The sequence below is a fragment of the Siniperca chuatsi genome, linkage group LG3, assembly GCF_020085105.1.
Source record: "Siniperca chuatsi isolate FFG_IHB_CAS linkage group LG3, ASM2008510v1, whole genome shotgun sequence".
Taxonomy (NCBI): domain Eukaryota; kingdom Metazoa; phylum Chordata; class Actinopteri; order Centrarchiformes; family Sinipercidae; genus Siniperca; species Siniperca chuatsi.
Window position 1 is genome coordinate 18,696,733 of NC_058044.1, and position 19,014 is coordinate 18,715,746.

Here is a 19,014-nt window from a genome sequence, read left to right on the forward strand (position 1 = left end):
GAGAACAAGCGAGTAAGTGAACCTTGAGTTGAGACAATTTTGTCAACTTCTGTTTTCAAGGTAAAGAATAAATAAACCCAAGTTAGATCTTTGACTTTGGCACCAAATTGATTTCATGATAAATGTTCAGTAAACTTAATTTTGCGGAGGTTTCATGAAGTCTACGTTTGAATTGTAAATAAAATGTAAAGGTGCATCACAGTGACTGAGGTCCAGTCCTAATGAGCTTTCAAGACCAGCCTTGTTTTTATAATGTTCATGTAAGGCAACACTGAATATGAATTGCATGTTAAATTGAATTGGGGGAAGTTACACTGCATCTGCAGCAACATGAAGCAGTTTGTTTCCCTTTGTTTTCTTCCTGGTAACAAAACATTTTCATTTGATATAATTCTGGCCAAAACTCTTTAGTCTTTTGTGTTTATTCCCCTTCCACCTTTCAACATTCCTTGTTCTTTTCTTTCTTCTTTGGATGTTAATATTTTCTACATTGTCAGCATCTCTCTCCTCAGGTGATTCTTGGTTGAGGTCTTCTTGCTCTGTGGACACAGTTGGTACTATAATAAAACTTGACTGGGGTTGTCTGCCCTCTTGAACAAAGGTACCCCTGCTGTTCCTTTCATTTTCCTCCTGGCAGCAGTAAATTGAGAGTCCTGGTGGTTGCTGGCCTGGTCTGACCCTCCATAGCCATATGTCTCAGATTTCCGATTTCCATCATCCACAGTTTGGCTATGTTGAACAAACTTCCTTCACACCGACTGGTCAAGTAGTGGCAGCGAACAGACCATAAAATTCAATGTCCTGTGCTTTAAGCTGTTTGCTTTCAAGGCAGATCATATAGGTTCATCTTTAATGTGGGAGAGCAACATGTCATCTAGGTCTAGGCTGGATCTCTGTGTGACAAAGGGGGGACATGTCTTCACTGACAGAGGCCCCTGGTTCATAGGAAGGACCTGTGGACAGTCAAGAGAACATGTTCACCATTGTTGGTGTCACACACCTAGTTTGACTTCTTTTTAAGGTGTCTCATGACTATTATTCTACCAAATAAGCAGTGTACGTTTCAAGGGACGCTGCTTATTTGGTAGACGTAGACAACAAGACATCTACAATCCTACACTGTAGGACCTTTCCTTCAGGACCCTGTCCAACACCTTACGCTGATGGTCCCCCTGTTTGCAGCGGGTCAACTGCTCCTCATATTCCGTGATAGCGCTTTCAGAACCCCCACATATCTCTGTTGCAGCCACTAATAGACGCGTATTAACGTACTCCCTCAATATAGTGCATTTTAGACATTGTGACGAGCTGTTTTCCTTTAGTTACGACTGCAAAACCAGCAAAACACACGTTCAAAAAAGACGCACAAAAGCAGGTAACAACCATAGACTGTATAAACCAGGTAACAACAGCAAGAGCTGCCACTCCGCACTTCATTTTGGGGGAATAAAAAAAGTGTTGGAGTTATGGTTTTAGAGGAAAATATGTCCTCCCCAACCTTTAAAGTTAATTTATGCCGTCAGAGTGTATAAACAACGTTTAGGCTTGTGTGATGTGTAGCTTACAACGACTTATCTGAATCAGTTCGCTTCACTTACTGAACTGTACAAGAGCATCCGTGCAACTTGTCTGTGCATACACGATCTTTGGCTTCACTAAACTTCTCGCGCTCGTTTTAAACGTCATTCTAGATCGACGCAACATGAACCGTTAGTGTTCAGAGGTTTGGTGTATTTATTTGTAGCGTTTACCTTTTAAACTTTAATGAATTTAGATCAAATACACGCTTAGCTAGCGTGGTCGGTGTAAAAGAAAATGGACACTTTTGCCTAAAGTTAACGTCGCACATATTGACATTAACCGCCGCATCACGCATGACCGCCAAGCAAGCGCCAAAGCCAAAATGCCACCGGAAAGTCTTTAAAATTGAAGTCCTTTACGATGCGAAACAAACTCAAACGGAACAAGACATGTAAAGATGCTTCGTGCCCAAGCAAAGACCGCCCGCGAGCCGCCGAGGTGATAACGTTAGTGTTATCAGAGTCGAGCTGCTCCAATGATGAAACATCACAAACAGATTCAGCCTCGCAGGCAGCAAGAGACACATCTGGTTCAGATGTTGCTGCTGCAGGCTTCTCCTCCAGAAAAGTTCAACCACTTCAGGAGCAGAGGAAGACTTTTTGCGCAAAAGACATTAAAATTGCCCCAATTTTCATGTATACAAAACGGCACAGTAAGAGTAAACCGAGCAGTGATAGGAAGCTGGATCAGCCTGTAGACAAGCTGCAGGAATCAGTGCCCCCTCCTCAGATTGAAGATGTGCAACTGGTGAAAAGTAAGCAGCGGTTATCAACAGTTTCTCACCTGAAAGAGAGAAAGGGGTCCTGGGGAGGACAGTTGTCACCCTCAGCTCTGCACTGCTGTCTGGAACAAATCCAAACATCTAACCCAGCATTTCCAGCCCGAACAGTGTTCAGCACTTTGCAGAAGAAAGCGAGTAAAAGGCTGCAGGATTTTGGATCCACAGGTGAAACTGAACAACAGTCTTTTATTATTCTGAATGTGCATCATTTTAATTAGCCATCCAACTGAACTTGTGCTGCCATGACCAGTTACGTCTCTCTCTCCTTTCCAAAGCAGAAAACTCCCTACAGAACCACTTAAAAGAGAAGAGGAAACGGGGAAATGAAAGCCCTGAGAGGGTGCCCAAACGTCTGAGGTCTAGTCTCACTGCAGAAGGTGCCGTTGGTATGGGTCACAGTCACATGTCAGTACAGCATGTCCAGGAAAGTACTAGCCAGACGGTCAAGAAGCAGCCCAGAAGCAACAAGCTAAGTCGCACTCACAGACTGAGGCAGCAAAGTGGGAGCCCAGCAGGCCTGGTGAACAACTGTGAGCCGTACTCTGGATTGATGAATCACACAGAATCTTACTGCCAGTTACTCAAAACGTCTGACATTCTCCAAAGAGGTAAACTTGTCATATGCTGAATTATTATTTTTTTTATACCTATGATATGTTTTATGTCCCTTAAAATTGCAGGAAATTGACGTTTTTTTCCCCCTTTCTAGATTCCAGTTTTGAGGATGTTCTCTGGACAGACAAATACAGTCCTCAGCATTCAAGTGAAGTCATTGGCAACTCTGCCTCTGTGAAAAAACTGAAACGGTGAGTTTTATATAAGTAGCTCCCTCGGCCTTTCACTGATATATTGGACTTGAAATCAGTGTGAGCCAAACCTTTTTATTGTCGTTTTTTCTCTGGAATGAAGTTGGTTGAAGAAATGGAAACTAAGAGCCGACTGTGACGGGAGGAGAAAAATGGAGGAAAGGAAACAAGAAGACAACCGCAATGGTATGAGCTGGCATTTCATTGTCACACTTAACGTTTGCTCTTGTATATCAGCTCAGGGTGAAATTTTGAATGTGGTTTTCTAATGAGCCACGCCCATGACCATGACCAAATATTTGTCACTTTGCCTGCTTGGGATTTTTGGTCGGAAAACTAATAACTGTCCTCCTGTGCAGACTCATGGGACTGTGGAGACTTCCAGGGTGAGGCTGGGGCTGAGGACGACACAGAGGAGCCACTGTGTAATGCCATGCTGATTACAGGACCTCCAGGTGTGGGCAAGACCGCCTCGGTGTATGCCTGCTCTCAGGAGCTTGGCTTCAAGGTTGGAATCAAACTGGACCAGTATCTTTGAATCCATGTTGCCAAAGGCAGATAATCTGCATCCATAGTAAAATGTGAAATTACTCATCATTTCCACCAAACATTGATTCTTGGCAAACATGAATACATGTCAAATCTAATCCAAATTATGCCTTGAAAGATGCCTTAGAGGAATATAAAACATTTGAAAAGGGTTAAGCGCTTCCAGCATATAACCAGTTTATTATTGGCCATACAAACTGCATCATTAAAACACCTCATATGACCCTAACCTATAGCTCACTCAGATACTCACAGATAGCCTAGCTAAAAATAATTTAAGTTATACAAACAATGTATTAGACAGTGTCATTAAAAGCTATTTGAAAAACATGTAACTTTCAGCAGCAAGACTTCTTCTACATGCAGTCCAAATGTATTCATCAGTGTTGGCGTCAGTGTCTACACCACCAACCACTTGACAAAATGATAAATTAAATAAACAATATGCCATATGGCTGTATGCTTTTAGTAATTTCATGGTCCATACATTCATGATTTCAGACGTCTCAGATATCTGGTTTATCCGGGGGCATTATGAATTTTCTTCTTTTTGTAAGCTCCAGCTGTAGATTAGAACAATACCTAAATGGGGCCTAACTGTGTGAGACAAAACCATTGTTTTGTTTGGTACTCAATCTGCCATCCTTCTTTACTGCCATCTCTTTCTCCATAACATTCTGGCCTCTGAGGATACATGTTTTCTGTTCTACACAGAAATATGTTACTCACAGCTGAGCAGGTTAGTTATATTTCCATCTGTGTTCGTTAAGTGTGTGTGTGTGTATATATATATATATATAGCAGCTTTTACACAGCTCTGTTGCTCACTGAAATGATGCCTCCTGACACTTTTATGTGACTCTTTGGCCTCAGAGAATATCAAGAATTTGACGTACATTGTGTGGCCATTTGGCAGTAGTCACAAAAATCAACGATTAAGACACTGCTGATTCTAAATGAAAGCCAGTCAAAAGGGCAAATTTGAAATTGATTGTCAAAATGGATTACATGGCAAATGTTGAAATTTTTGGCCCCCACCAGAGGGCTAAATTATGAGTTTCACCAGGTTCTAGACTGTTTTCACAGCATCATCTGGACATCACACTTCAGTAAGAGGAATTATCCTTTTTTTTTTTCCTTTTCCTTTTCAATCAAAGGTATTTGAGGTGAACTGCTCCTCACAGCGGAGTGGCTGCCATGTGCTGTCCCAGCTGAAGGAGGCTACCCAGTCCCACTTAGTGGAGATGTCAGGGAAGGACCCACTGAAACCAGCTTACTTCAACAATTACAGCTGCACTCCTAAATCTGAGACTTTACCTGGTAGGACATATGAAGACGCATACAAAAATATAATGTATATATATATATATCATACAAAGTCTCTTACTTAATAACTTGCTTACTTAGACAAGCTTGCAACATTGAAGATTGTTTTGTGAAAAACCTAATGTTGTCAGGTTTATGTAGTGTTTAAACACACATCTGTAGACAGTAATGGAGGCCTCAGTGTCATATTAACATATTTTACAGGCCTTTGTGTTTTTTTCTTTAACAGGAAAAACAGTGCCTCCGAAAAATGTCACCTCTACCTCAAAAAAGAGAGTGGCACAGAACTTTGGCCACTCCAGTCGCAAAGGAAAAGCTAACCCAGCCACAGTCACTTTGGCCAACTACTTCAAGATAAAGGCCAAAGCAGATCACTTTCACTTCTGTGGCCTGTCGCCATCTGAAAAACCAGACAGCAAGAAATCCGGCAAATCATCACCAGGCTGTGATCAAACAGTGCCACCGAACAAAAAGACAGCCACATCACTCATTCTGTTTGAAGAGGTAAACCATTTGGCAATCCCAGTCTGTAAGACATATAATTTAATGGCTATGAGACCGCACATAACTCGTGTTTGGTCTGGGCTGATCCATTTGCCACTGTCTGCTCCCATAGGTTGATGTCATATTTGATGATGATGTTGGTTTCCTCGCAGCCATCAAGACTTTCATGTCAACCACTAAAAGACCAGTCATTCTGACCACCAATGGTAAATGCACACACTGTGTAATTTTAAATAGAATAGATTTGAGGTCAAACTGTTATACTAAATAAATGACTTCCTTAGATCCCTCATTCAGAGAAAGATTCAACTGCAGCTTGGAGGAAGTGATTTTCAAAACCCCATCAGCGGTAAGTTTTTATCGCTCAACCCCTGTACAACTTCAGTGAGAAATGCCTACATGTTTCTTGAAGTAGCTCACACTTTTCTTGACAAAAAAAACCTTCTGCTCCCCACACATGCAGAATCATTAGAGCAAATATGAGCAAGAATGGCCCTGTATAAACTTACTTCCTTTATTCCAAGATCAATGTCTGTAGCTACCTGCAGCTGTTGGGTCTGGCTGAGAATGTGCGACTGGAGTTGGACGACGTTAGCAGCCTCCTCAGACTGTCCAGAGGTGACATCAGGCGCTGCTTGCTGCAGCTGCAGCTCTGGGTGCAGAGTGGTGGCTTGCCTAAGGAGCCTACTCGTGTACAGCGTAAGGCAAACTCCCTTATCAACAAGAATTTTGTTACCAAAAACGTTCAATGCCAGCACAGATTTGCAGGAATGTTGTCAATTTCCTTATCTAGACTCAAGTGTTACTGAAAGAGGAGACAATATAGATTCCCAGTGTCCTCAATGTGACACAGGCTGCACTGCTAGCATGCTGGGTCTCCACCCTGTGACCCCAAATCAACTGCTTAACCTTCTAAAGGCAAGTATTGATATCTTCACCTAGTGTATAGGAACTTCATAAGCTTTTTTCCAAAGAAAAGTAAACTTTATCTGTCAATATTTTCTTTTGGGTACACTTCACTTGGATAGTCTGCCTACAGATAGTTTATAGAATATTTGTAATATTTCAACAGCTTATTTGTAGAGATTTAACAATTCAGCTGTTTCACAAATAAAGGTTTGGTTAGGTTTAGGCACAAAAAACATCTCAGTTAGGGTATGTTCATGAATTGTCACATATACCGTATTGACAATCTGTTAAACATCTACAGATAACAGCGAAACAGTTGAAATGTTACAAATACTCTATAACCTATATGTAGGTGGACTCTCCAAATAAAGTGTTACCTTTCTTTCTTTAATTCTTCAGTGTCAGTACTGGTCTGAAATAGACGTGAACAAGCTCCTGAGACTGCTAGCTGAGAGCTGGAGAGGAGGTGTGCCTCTTCTGTACTCCAACCTGGAGCTCCTTCTACCCATCGGGGCCAAGGGAACTTCAGTCCCCTTCATGGACAGGGGGACTTGTTCTGGGCTGCAAAGTGAGCTGACGCCCTCTGACACTGACCTTCACATCCAGCAGCTGGATGGAAATGTCAGTCCAAAGGCGTCAGCCACCAACAGCAAATCTGTTAGGAATAACTCCAGGCTTAGCAGAAGGAAACATGACGCCACGTCATCTTCCAGTTTGACGCAAACTCCATTACCGTCAAAGAGTTCAAGAGCCCCTAGTTCGAGAGACAAGACTGAACAAAACGCAGCCAAAGTGGCAACCGACTGTTTAGATGCCTTGACCGACTTCTTTGACCTCATGTCATACCTTGATGCCACAATGCCAGCTGCAGAACCGCTTGTTTCAGGCTCATGCAGACCTGAGGCGTTTGTCTGGACAGGAGCTGAGATAAAGGATGGCTTGTTGGATGAGATGAGCGAGGAGGAGGGCAGGAGTAGGAGCCAGGAGAGGCTGTTGGATATTCAGGCTGCCGTTGAGGGCTTGGGGTGTCACAGGTGCTGTTGGCGGGTGTCTGAGGCGTGCACTGAAGCCCAAAAATACCGACAGGAACTGGCAGACACAAGGTGGGGAAGGCTGGTGGAGAGACTAACGCTACCCGCCTCTTCCAAAAGACAGAGTCTCAGCTTTAGTTTTCAACCCCTGTGTGCACCAAGGTGAGTCTATTCTTCAATTCAGTCTGGATGCATTTTAATGGTGGTGCTGTTTTTAATTAAGTATTTTCCATCCATTCATTTTCAAAAACCTTAATGGCTTACGTTAATTTTCTGGAGTCCAGAAAAGGACACTCAAGGCCCATGGCATTGTACACATCGTTATAAAGCAGGGGGGGCGGGGGTCTGTTTTTCATTGTACCTTGTACCACTACTACTCGTACCTGTTCCCTCCAGTGTGTCCCAAAGGAGGTACGAGCTGAGCAGGACGGTGCTTGGCATTGAATCTTTCAGCCTGCTGGGGAACAGGCAAGCTGTCAGTGTCGACTACACGCCGGTTCTCCGCTTCATCTGCCGCTTTCAGAAACAACAGCAACAGAAAGAGGAGCCAGTCAGGTGAGCCGGACCCAATACAGATTTAATTTCATTTCACTCCTCCTGAATTACCATTTGTCTTTGTTAGATCCGAGCCAACTAATGTTGTTAATCAGTTAAGTCTTCCATTTGAATCATTGTTGGACAAAATAATTATAATTCCAAGTATTACATTTTTGTAAGTAAAAATAATACTTGCATTACAAATGTTTTATCCCCCACATCAGGTGTCTGAACAACCTCAGCAGATTACACCTGGGTCTCTCAAAGTCAACTATTCAAGTTCTGGCAGAAGATTTCTCGTAGAGAAAAGAACCTCACCTTACTCCAGTCAATATTTATTTTTATGTGCATTCATTTTACCTGAATACTGTCTCCACATAAATACTGTCAAATGCATTTAATGCAGTTGAGATGAGAAATCATGTTTTATTTACATGTACATGCAACCATGAAAAGTAAATAAAAAAAAATCTATTTTTGTAAATTATGTAAAGCACTTTGTTCAGTTACTGATGTGGGTTTGCTGGTGAGATCAGTGCTGTGTTTTTTATTCTTTATTTCATAATCCATCAAACCTTTTTAACACAAACCAACAGGAGTGAAAATCCTCAGACAGCAGGAAGATGGCAGACAGCTTATTAAGTATTCAAGTGTTTTAAGTAACAGTAATAATATTCAATACTTTAAATGTACCACCACCAAATCTGTTCAAGAGGTAAACATCCAAAAAGGCTTAGAGTGTCACTCAGGAGGTTTGTTTTAGTGGATGTAGAGCACGGCCGGAGCATGAGATCGGTCCATGTGTTGGCTAACTGGAAGATTCACTGAGCAGCTCGTAAAAAGCCACAGCCTGAAGCAGGGCGTCGCAGAGTTCCTCCCCTCCTCTTCTGCTCCCCATTTGGAAAGAATTCCTGTACCTCACCAGCAGCTCTGGGGGGAAGTTTATCCTTGGAAGCTTCTGTGTCACCGACTCAGTCATCAGCTGTCGCACTGTCTGTGCCCCGCTGGTCCGTGACTCGCCCACCATGAGTCCAAAGTGGCGTCCCACAGCAGTACGCATCATGTTCAAAACTCTGCAAAGGAAGGAAGAAATGAAGGAGGGAAATTGTGACAGTTCACTTCATGAACCGACTTCAACAATTCTTCAAACAGTTGCCACAAAAAAAAAAGTCAAAGGCCAAGCACATCTCAAAATGAATGTCGTGTGTTTGTACAGTATTTTTGTGCCTTTCATAGTTGAAAAGTCATTATTGATATGAAATCCCTTTTTCCAACCTGGGAGGAATGTTGGACTCAGGTGGTGAGATTTTTGGCTCAAGCAAAGCGAACAGCATGGCCTCCACAGTCCTCATGTGGGCCATAACAGGGAACAGAGCCGTGTTCTGGACTGAGATGGAGGATTTCTCTACTATGTAGAAGTCAGCTGGCGGGAGGAGTGCCACAACTGCAGCGACCTAATGGCAGAAAAGAAAAATGACAAATTGTGCAATTGTATATGGGTTTAGATTCCGTAGCATGAGTTTCACCTAGAACTGCGTCTTTTAATCGATTAGTCAAATATTAAATTAATCGCCACCTATTTTGATTATCGATTAATCGTTTTGAGTTTTAAGACAAAATGTCCAGATTCTCTGATTTCAGCCTCTCAATGTGAATATTTAAAGGTTTCTTTAGTCCTCTGACAGTAAACTGAATATCTTTGGGTTGTGGACAAAACAAGACGTTTGAGGACTTCACCTTGGGCTTTGGGAAACAGTGTACAACATTTTTCACCGTTTTCTGACATTTTACGGACCAAACAACTAATCGATTAATCGATAATGAAAATAATCGTTAGCTGCAGCCCTAGTTCTGCCCACATGTTAATAAGTTAAACATCAAGGACAATGGCTGTTATATAGTTTCTCTACAAAGACTCACCCAACTAGTCACTGTGTGAAATTTAAATAACAACATGGACTCTGGTGGTCATACTCACATCATTCAAGTAAGCAGAAGCCATGTATGTTCCCCTCAAGAAATTTGGACATTCCAGCTGTTGCCAGTCCAGTACTGTCATCCCACGGTTCACATGAGTCCAGGCGATTTTATTAGTCCCACATACTAGCGACACAATAGAACTGGCTTCCTGAGTGAACAAATACATAATCATGACAGGTGGTCATAGTGAACTATCCTGCTTTCTCTTTTTACATTTAACATTTTTATTTGACAACTGAAATGAGATTAGATGAACAGGGGGGATCTATCACAGGGAAGTCAAGGGTCAGGGCCAGCTATCCAACAGGAGTGGGGACCATCTTGCCCTACACTCCACTTATTTTACATATAAGGTCAATTTATTAGTCACAGTGAGTACCACACAGTTGTGTAATATCTTCTGTGGTTTGTGGTGAGCTTTGATAAGAAAGTTAACATTAGATGAGTAATCTTGGCTTGGGGACAACAAATCTTTAACACTAACCCTGCGTTACAAACATGGGGCGTAGATTTTGAAAGCCATGGGTGTGGCAACAAGGGTGTAACAAAAGATGCTACTGATTGTGGGAAATGTAGGATGCAGCATTTTTGGACCTTTAGGTCTGGATGTCTCTGCTGCATCATTTCTAAATTCTAAGAGTACAAGCATCTCAAACAGACCCAATCTCCCAGTCTAAGCCTTGTATAACCTAAATGTAACAGACCAGAGCAGCAATGTGAAGCTTATCAGGCATTCCCTGTCATCCTCAAACAGGGTGGATGCTTTGAACCCATGTCCCCAAGACAAAAAAAGTCTCTCCTCTGCCACCCCGCTTAAATTCATGTTTATAACACTGGCTCTACGATAAGCTTTTGTGTCATATAAAGACAAGGGCAGGGGTGTGTGGAAATGTGGGAGTTCTGACCAATAAACACATACACAGGATCAGAACCTCACCTCCAGCCAGGACCTGTCAACCTCTGGCCTGATAAACTTGGCCAACTGAATCCTCACTTTCCTCTCCTTCTTAACCGGGTTGAGAATGGAGTTGAAGACAGTGACCGCACTTTTGTGCTTCAGCAGCGGTACGTTCACCACGCTCTCTAGAGTTTTAAAGGGTCCATTTTTAGTCCTGTACTCCACAATGTTGAGCGATTTGCGGCCTCTCAGGAGCTTAACGCCGGCCAGCTCTGACGACGTGGCATTGTTGAGCAGCTGGAGGATGGTGTCTCTTTGCTCGGAGGTGTAGCACGCATCCAGAGATCTGCCGTCCTCTTTGCAGGGCTGAGAAGTGGAAGAGAAGGTGGCGTCCAGGGTCTCAAAGCCTGCCACGGGAACCCGGCTCCGCCAGCAACATGTGCACTGGAGATACCGCAGCTCCAGCTCAGGGAGGGAGCAGTGCTGAGGGCGACGGAATAAACCAGACTGTCCAGCATACTGATCTGCAGAAGAAATACAAGAGGGAGCTGACTAGTCAAATCAGCCCGTGTTTAGAAAGAACAAAACCTACAACTTGGAGTCTCCACAACAAGTGACAAATAACGTTAGATGAAATGTTGAGGCATTGAATTATTGGACTTCGACTAGAATAATACCTTTTAAGGTAAAAAGAACGTTTAAAAGCACCTAACTTATTATGGTATTTCATTCCACAAAACATATTCGATAAAGTAGGTGGTCTTAATTTTTTATTGACTTGTAATTATAGTATTGCAAAGTTACCGGTAAAACTATCCAAATTCTATCTACAAGCTCTTATGGCGTGGAAACTGTGTTATTGGCATAACTTCTCGTCTATATTATAGAACAATGAATGTATTGCTAAAAGGAACAGGTCACTTTATTTACAAATTTGGGTTGACAGAAACATCATCTTCTTAAAGGACTTATTTGATTCTAATAGTTAACTACTTAACTATGAGGCTTTTCTTAAAGAGAAAACATTCCCTATCAAGATCAAAGAATTTAGCTTTGTAATCACTTCCATACCCAATGGTATATTAAAATTAATGAAAAGCTATAAAAAGCAACTATAGTTTCCCAGATTTGTATGCACTTTTTATATAAATGATACTGATATCATGAGCAACTGATACACCAACAGACATATTAGAAAATGTCTCCACAATATTGAAATAATAACACCATGTGGGAAATTTTTTTGGAAATCTCATTTTACAGACATTAACTGGCGCAAGGCATGGCTTGTTCCTTTTAGATTCTGCCTCAAAAACAATTAGAGAAATACATCTGAAAATATTACACAAAAAATAGTTTATGCACGACTGGTAACTTTTTCATTTTATTAGGGAAATTATAAAGCAAAATTGGTTAATTCAACCCCATCTTTTAAGTTGTTTCTAATTGAAATGTAATGTTATTTTGAGTCTCTTAAATATGTAACAAATAAGAAATGCATGCCAGTAGTTAAAATTTACTCAGAGATGTTTGTCTTAAGAAGTCTGTCACCAAAATTATTCTTAATTTCCTTTTGTATTATATCACTTTTTGATGAAGCTATTATTTGTCTTCTTTTTTTTTGTTAAATGAACTGGTATGACCGATTGTTTGTTTGTACACTGTTATAACTAAAGAAAAAGAAACGGTGTGTGCCGGTGGAACACGAGCGGCATACCACTCTAGGGATCGTAGAAAAGGTTTCAGTCGTAGTCATCTGGACACTGTTTTCAGAATCAAGACGTTTCGGCTCCCATCCGGAAGTCATTCTCAATTGTGAAAAAATGGGACGGGAACTAGAAATTTAAGCTACTCTATGTTACATAAGCCCTGCCCTCAGGAAGGAATCTACCTGAGTATCTGTTAATAAATAGTTTCACCTGAAACTGACCTAATTAATTAATTAATTAATTAATTAATTTCTACGATAGAACACTCCTGGACGAATGAGGGACCACACCGTCTCACTCTAGGGATCGGCATATGCCGCTGAACCAGTAGTGGCATACCACCAGCCACTTTCGATCTACTGTAGATGTCAGGCTCAAACATGTATTAAACAAATAAAACCATGGGAATACTAATATAACCTGTAACAGTTAAGTTAGTTAGCAATTAAACTAGCTACAGTAAGTTACATTAGCTTAACATTGCTAGCCTGCGAATTCAAATGTATGCAAACAAGAAGTAAAAGACAAATAATTTAACTACAAAAACCTACTTCTCTGAGCGACCAACGACAGAAATCGCCTGGCGAACCACATCGTCATCAATTTAAATAAATAATCGCTTGTTTTAGCTACAACATCATGCAGGTTGAACAACTTTGCCCTTTCGGTTGTTGTCCAACGGCTTTCAACCGCCGGCGTGGCACCACAACACCACTTCGTTTGGTTCCGGATTTTTTTTTTTTTTTTTCTTCTTCTTCTTCTTCTTCTTCTTTTCTTCTTCTTCTTCTTGTGTTACTGGCGGGTTGCGAACCGTCGTTAAAGGTGTGCACCGCCACTCACTGTATGGTAGTGTGTGTAGTCATTGGATTAATTCATATGGTGTTGATTACTGAGCTGCATTTATCGCTATAGATATTTGTTTATGTTTACCCCATTTATATTAGTGAGGGTAGACAAAATATTAGAAACACCTCTTTGTATTGTTCAATACAATTCAACAGCACACACTACCAGTGGTGGAATAAGTAAATATACTGTATTTACTCAAGAACGCTACATAAATATAGCACACACACACACACACACACAGGTGTTTTCATTTAGTCTGGCTGATTAGACCTCTGCTCAGGTTAAAGTTGAATGGAGCTCTGCTAGGAATTACACGAGGTCATCCAAATCTGTATAGCCACTATTACAAAAGGTAAGGGTATAATTTTACCTGCCCTAACAAGTGCCAAAACAAACAAACAAACGAAAAGATTTACAGGAGAGTCAGTCAAACACAGTCAGTACACACCCACAGTCATGAGAAGAGGTCTAATCAGGCATAAGAAGTGAAAAAACCTGCGTGGATTTACCAAAAATGTGTAGAACCTTTAAAACTTCACATCCTTAAATAAATCTACACATTTTATTTTACATGATGAACTAGAAATTTGTTTCAGGTTGCAAAGAGTGGTATTAAAATGTTTCAATGTATTTATCTACAAAGTCTCCTATAATAAAGAGATGTCTTTGTTATGTATACCCTGCATTTTAATTAATTGCAAAATATGCTTAAATAAGAAAAACGTTATTTCAGATATTTACAGAGTACCTCTTCTAACATGATAACACCTCGCCCACACCAGTCAAACTCACAGTTTTCTATGAGCTACATACAAGTCTATCACTATGATACTGTAAGTCAATCACCCTGTTACATGGTGACGTCTATTTCACTTCCTTTCTCGGTTATTTCTGGACCTCTGCGTTTGTGTGTAGAACAATAAACTTCATGATGCTGTGCTGGTAAGAGGAAATGCTGGGCTGCTGACCAGTGAGAAGAAATTTTGTTTTTCTCCTGCTACAGAGCAGAATAGCTCTGTACCATTTTATGCATAGAGTCAATATGGAGTTGATACCTAGTAGCTCTTTTGCTGGTACTCAACTGTCAATCTGACAGAAGCAAACTACCTTCACATATGGCCAGTCTGGAAAGAAATAACAAAATCCTGTTCGATTTGGTGCGACAGCCAGGTAACAACGTGTGTGCTGACTGTGGAGCTCCTGGTGAGTACACTGACAAAGATTCATGACCACAATATATTCATTTTGATATGATATCAACATCGACATAGTTTGACTGATTTCCAACAATACATGTTTAGTCAAAGACCATTATACCTGATTTCTGTGTGAATGAAGTTTTCTTCATTAAAGTTTAAAGAATGGTAAACAGTAACCTGCGCCACCAGGATACGTGACATTGTTTGTTAACAGAACTATCTCCAAAATAACATGTTATAGCCAAGTCATGTTTTATAATAAACTTTCATAAGGGGAAGTGGTGGCTGCTGTATATTCTGCGGTATGACCTCATTGTTCCTCCTATAACTCCCAACACACAGTTGACAGTTGAGTGTGTGTCTGAGAAAGAAATTAAATACATGAATTCAATTCACTGTTCAGTTTACCCTCTGATTTGTAGAGCACATTAGCCTACAAACTTAACTGTTATTGTCACTTTGACTTTATTGTATTGTGGTCTGTATTTGCTGCTCACACAGCTCTAGAGTTTGTACAGTATTTAGTTCCTTCTTACAGTGTAAACGTTGTGATATGTTTTTTGCTCACAGAACCTGACTGGGCCTCCTACACTCTTGGTATCTTTGTGTGCCTGAACTGCTCAGGGCTGCATCGTAATTTGCCTGATGTCAGCAGAGTGAAATCCATACGTCTTGATCTCTGGGATGATTCACTAGTAGAGGTATAGGTTTGTAGTTTATATTCATTTTATATGGATAACTAATAACATGTATTGATTATTTATTCACTTTACATTTTTATATATTGAAAATTTGCACCGTCCACTTAACACTGGGACAATATTAATAGGTATATTAATAGGTAGATACATATTTATATATTTTTATCTTTGAATTTGAATTTTTTTGTTTCTTTTTCTAATTCTTATTGTTCCTCTTATTCTATTTATCAGACTTGATTTCACACTCTCTTTTCTTATTTATTTTTTAGCATAAGAACAAGTCACCCTGCCACATATTGTATGAGCATGTGACAGACAAAACCTTAAATTTTGAGTTATGAAAACCTAATCTGACCACCGTGTTAATGCTCTGTTATTGGGTAGAAATGTAATTGCTGAAGAGTATACTCATCACAGATACATGTTTTGTTCAAAATCTCATGAGTCTTGGTTAACTTAGTTTTATTAAGTCAGTTGTCTCGCAAATTGAGTAGCCCTGCTCTGTAAGACAGGAATCTACAAACACAAATTTAAGTGAATGAATATTAATTGTCTTGTTATAACTTTTTTAAATCTCACATCCTGTGGTTGCAGTTCATGCGGGACAGGGGAAATTCAGCAGCCAAAGCCATTTATGAGAAGTGTGTCCCGGCCTTCTTTTACCGACCACAACAAAAAGACTGCGTGTGAGTGACTGTCAACACATTCACCACCCATTCACCTCATTAGCACAGTGGGGGTGGAAAGTGAAGAATCAACCAATAGTGCATTTAGTGAATGGGAGTGGAGAGGTACAGAAAGAGGAACAAACACTAAGAGTACCAAGGTGGAGCTACTACAACAGACAGTATGAATCAGACTCATTCATCCATGATAGGTCTACACATTTTCAGTGGCTGGTATTTACTTAAAAACTTGTGTTTCGTCCATAAGGACACGGTAATGAGTGTTTTGCTTTGCTTTTAGTGTTCTTAAGGATCAGTGGATCCGGGCAAAGTATGAAAGAAGGGAATTCACAGGAGAAAACAACTACTTTCAGCAAGCTTATAGCAAAGGTAATTATCCTGCCATTATACTAACATAAAAATATTCTTCCTATTAGCAAAATATTCAAAATTCTGCATTTGTTTTCTATACAGATCATGAGATGCCGTTTAGTTGTATTTCCTATCTTTTACTTTATTTGATGTGTCTAACCAGACCTGTTCGAGTCAACGCTGTGGAAGAAGGGCAAAGACAACAAGCAGTTTCTCAAGAGGATCTTCCTGCTGTCCCGGAAAGACTTCACCCTCAGATACTTTATCAAAGAGGATGTGAATAGTTCTTTTGCCATATCATCATTCAGTTTACAATGTTTTATGAGCATACATGGGTTACAGTCCAATACCTTTTTTGTTTCTAAACTTTTTAAACCCTCTCATTAAAATCAAGTCCAAGGTTCCCAAAGCTGTCATCTCCATGAAGGACCTGAATGCAGTTTTCCAGCCAGAGAAGATAAGTCATGCGCACGGTCTGCAGATCTCCTACCTGCACAATGAACGTATGAGAAATCTTTTTGTTTATCACGAGGATGGACAGGTGAGCTCAAGTGCAATAGTGCTATTTTATTTCCACTTGTGATAGATACATGTCTTGACTTGGAAAATGCAGCATACAAAACCTGTAGCATGGACACCAAATCAGTGCATGTATAGAGTCTCTTTGAAACTCACACCTTCTCAAATGTTTAAAAATGGTTACCACACCCATATACTGCATATATATATATATATATATATATATATATATATATATATATATATATATATATATATATATATATATATATATATTTAAAATGGTACCCAAAAAAAGTCACATCAGGAAATCTCCACACATTTGCATTTTATTTTACCGTTAACATGATCGAGACTATGAAGAGATAACAAGAAGAAGCGCTCTATTTTTTTTTACCTACAAAGTATGAAACTGTCCAGACAGTATTCTTGCATGGATGCAGTTTATGTATTAGTCTTCCTGATAGGCTCTCCTATATCTGATGCCTTATAGGTAATTGTATCCTTGTTCAATGCTTTTCGGGCAACGCGCTTGGCGTACCTCCAGAAGAAACATCCCACTCTTCGAGATAATGATGTGAGACAAATTGTCAAAAGATTTAGCTCCAATGGATTGTTAAAGTGTTAAACTGCAACTTTTGTTCAGTTAACAGTGTTACCCATGTTTCTTTGCACAGTTAATACCTCAGATAACAACACATTGCCTGAAGGAGGGGTTCATGGAAAAAACTGGCCCAACGGTCCGTCAACTATCTGAATTTATTACAAAAATCAATTGGATTTAATTATCTTTATTATATGTGACAGATTAATTTGATTCCTTGTTTTCTCTGTCTTTCTCTCTCTCTCTCTCTGACTCTATGTCCCTTTGTCTGTGTGTGTGTGTATTCAGCAGCGGGAGCCATTCAAGAAGAGGTGGTTCACACTGTGCTCAAACAACAGAAAACTTCTATATTTTAAAACTCCACTGGTAAGTAACAGATAATACCACAGTGTACAGTGTATGATAATCAAATGCATCAGCCTGATATGAAACAATACACAGTGTTTGCAATTAATAACAGTCATGCTCGTCTGTAAGCGCATGTCTGTGCTGTTTTTTTTCACTGTTAGGATGCTACGGAGCGGGGTGCTGTCTTCATCGGCACAGAGAGCCATAGCTACTCCGTTTCAGAGAGCAGTGGCCGGAGCACAAGGGGAGGCCGGTGGCACTTTGGCATCACGCTGCAGACTCCAGACAGGGAGTTTGTGTTTATGTGTGAGCAGGAGCAGGAGCAGAAGGAGTGGGTGGAGGCCTTCAGAAAGGTCATCTCTCAACCCATGACCCCAGAGGACTACGCTAGTAAGATACTGTTGTTACACCTGATACAGTGCAGCTAATGTCTTTCCCGTGTTTATCAGATGGCATAAACATGAATTAATGGTCATGTGAATACACATTCCTAACTCTTTCATTTTTGGACATAGATGAAGCCAACTTGAGAAGGGGGAAATGACTGGACCATTCCCCATTTCCCGGGTTTGCAGGAGTTCAGGATGCAATAAGTATCCTTTTGGGACATAACAGACTGAAAGCCTTACTTTCAAAAGATGCTCCTGAACCTGTCTAGGGGGATTAGAGAAATGGAGACAAACTCTCTCTTTTACTGGCAGGACTGCTCGACACCGCTGACAAATGATCAGCACTTTGCACAGACTACAGTGTCTGTGATTACAATGTGACACCTTGGAGAAGTTACTGTCACAGCTGTGACACTTCGATGCACATCAGAAGCAGCATTTCTTGAATTTATTGCCACTGTTGTTGCCACAATGACACCACATAAAATAATTATTTGCAACACATTATGAATAAACTGGAACCAAAGATTGTATTCATTAAAATAAGGACTACAATGTATGTATAATTTGCTATTGTTTGTAGTTATTTTGTATTTTAACTCAATTTGCACATTTTGAAAAGATTAGTTTCATCTTTCAATCTTTCTCACACACTGTTTCATTTTAGCTATCTATATAGTTCTGTAACACTGAAAGCTCTTCATAATTTTAATAAACTGAATACACAATTAATTGATTCCTGCTTTTAATATTTTAC

General features: G+C 40.3%; 3 protein-coding genes across 6 annotated transcripts; 2 read left to right on the forward strand and 1 right to left on the reverse strand.

Moving 5' to 3' along the window:
- The first annotated feature begins 453 nt into the window (after positions 1-453).
- On the forward strand, positions 454-8,388 carry atad5b (ATPase family AAA domain containing 5b). 2 transcript variants are annotated; one of them, XM_044189008.1, is made up of 14 exons: positions 454-2,527; positions 2,638-2,970; positions 3,072-3,168; positions 3,272-3,354; positions 3,528-3,676; positions 4,875-5,037; positions 5,273-5,547; positions 5,660-5,753; positions 5,832-5,896; positions 6,072-6,246; positions 6,341-6,465; positions 6,856-7,649; positions 7,884-8,042; positions 8,249-8,388. In XM_044189008.1, the coding sequence occupies exons 1-14, from the start codon at positions 1,942-1,944 to the stop codon at positions 8,325-8,327; spliced, it is 3,177 nt and encodes a 1,058-aa protein (XP_044044943.1). In that variant the 5' UTR covers positions 454-1,941; the 3' UTR covers positions 8,328-8,388. The 2 variants fall into 2 exon arrangements, with proteins under 2 accessions (XP_044044943.1, XP_044044944.1); XM_044189009.1 differs by having other exon boundaries at positions 2,641-2,970.
- tefm (transcription elongation factor, mitochondrial) lies at positions 8,344-13,373 on the reverse strand. The gene is made up of 5 exons (XM_044189017.1): positions 13,163-13,373; positions 10,942-11,426; positions 10,003-10,152; positions 9,300-9,478; positions 8,344-9,097 (listed from the first exon to the last, which is right to left on the reverse strand). The coding sequence occupies exons 1-5, from the start codon at positions 13,209-13,211 to the stop codon at positions 8,833-8,835; spliced, it is 1,128 nt and encodes a 375-aa protein (XP_044044952.1). The 5' UTR covers positions 13,212-13,373; the 3' UTR covers positions 8,344-8,832.
- A 323-nt stretch (positions 13,374-13,696) lies between these two features.
- Positions 13,697-18,989, forward strand: LOC122872912 (arf-GAP with dual PH domain-containing protein 2-like). 3 transcript variants are annotated; one of them, XM_044189020.1, is made up of 11 exons: positions 13,697-13,812; positions 15,230-15,360; positions 15,955-16,046; positions 16,327-16,415; positions 16,561-16,673; positions 16,792-16,938; positions 17,410-17,493; positions 17,594-17,656; positions 17,809-17,886; positions 18,030-18,258; positions 18,384-18,989. In XM_044189020.1, the coding sequence occupies exons 3-11, from the start codon at positions 15,958-15,960 to the stop codon at positions 18,410-18,412; spliced, it is 921 nt and encodes a 306-aa protein (XP_044044955.1). In that variant the 5' UTR covers positions 13,697-13,812; positions 15,230-15,360; positions 15,955-15,957; the 3' UTR covers positions 18,413-18,989. The 3 variants fall into 3 exon arrangements, with proteins under 3 accessions (XP_044044955.1, XP_044044954.1, XP_044044953.1); XM_044189019.1 differs by lacking the exon at positions 13,697-13,812 and adding an exon at positions 14,381-14,663 and having other exon boundaries at positions 17,812-17,886; XM_044189018.1 differs by lacking the exon at positions 13,697-13,812 and adding an exon at positions 14,382-14,663.
- The last annotated feature ends 25 nt before the right edge of the window (positions 18,990-19,014 follow it).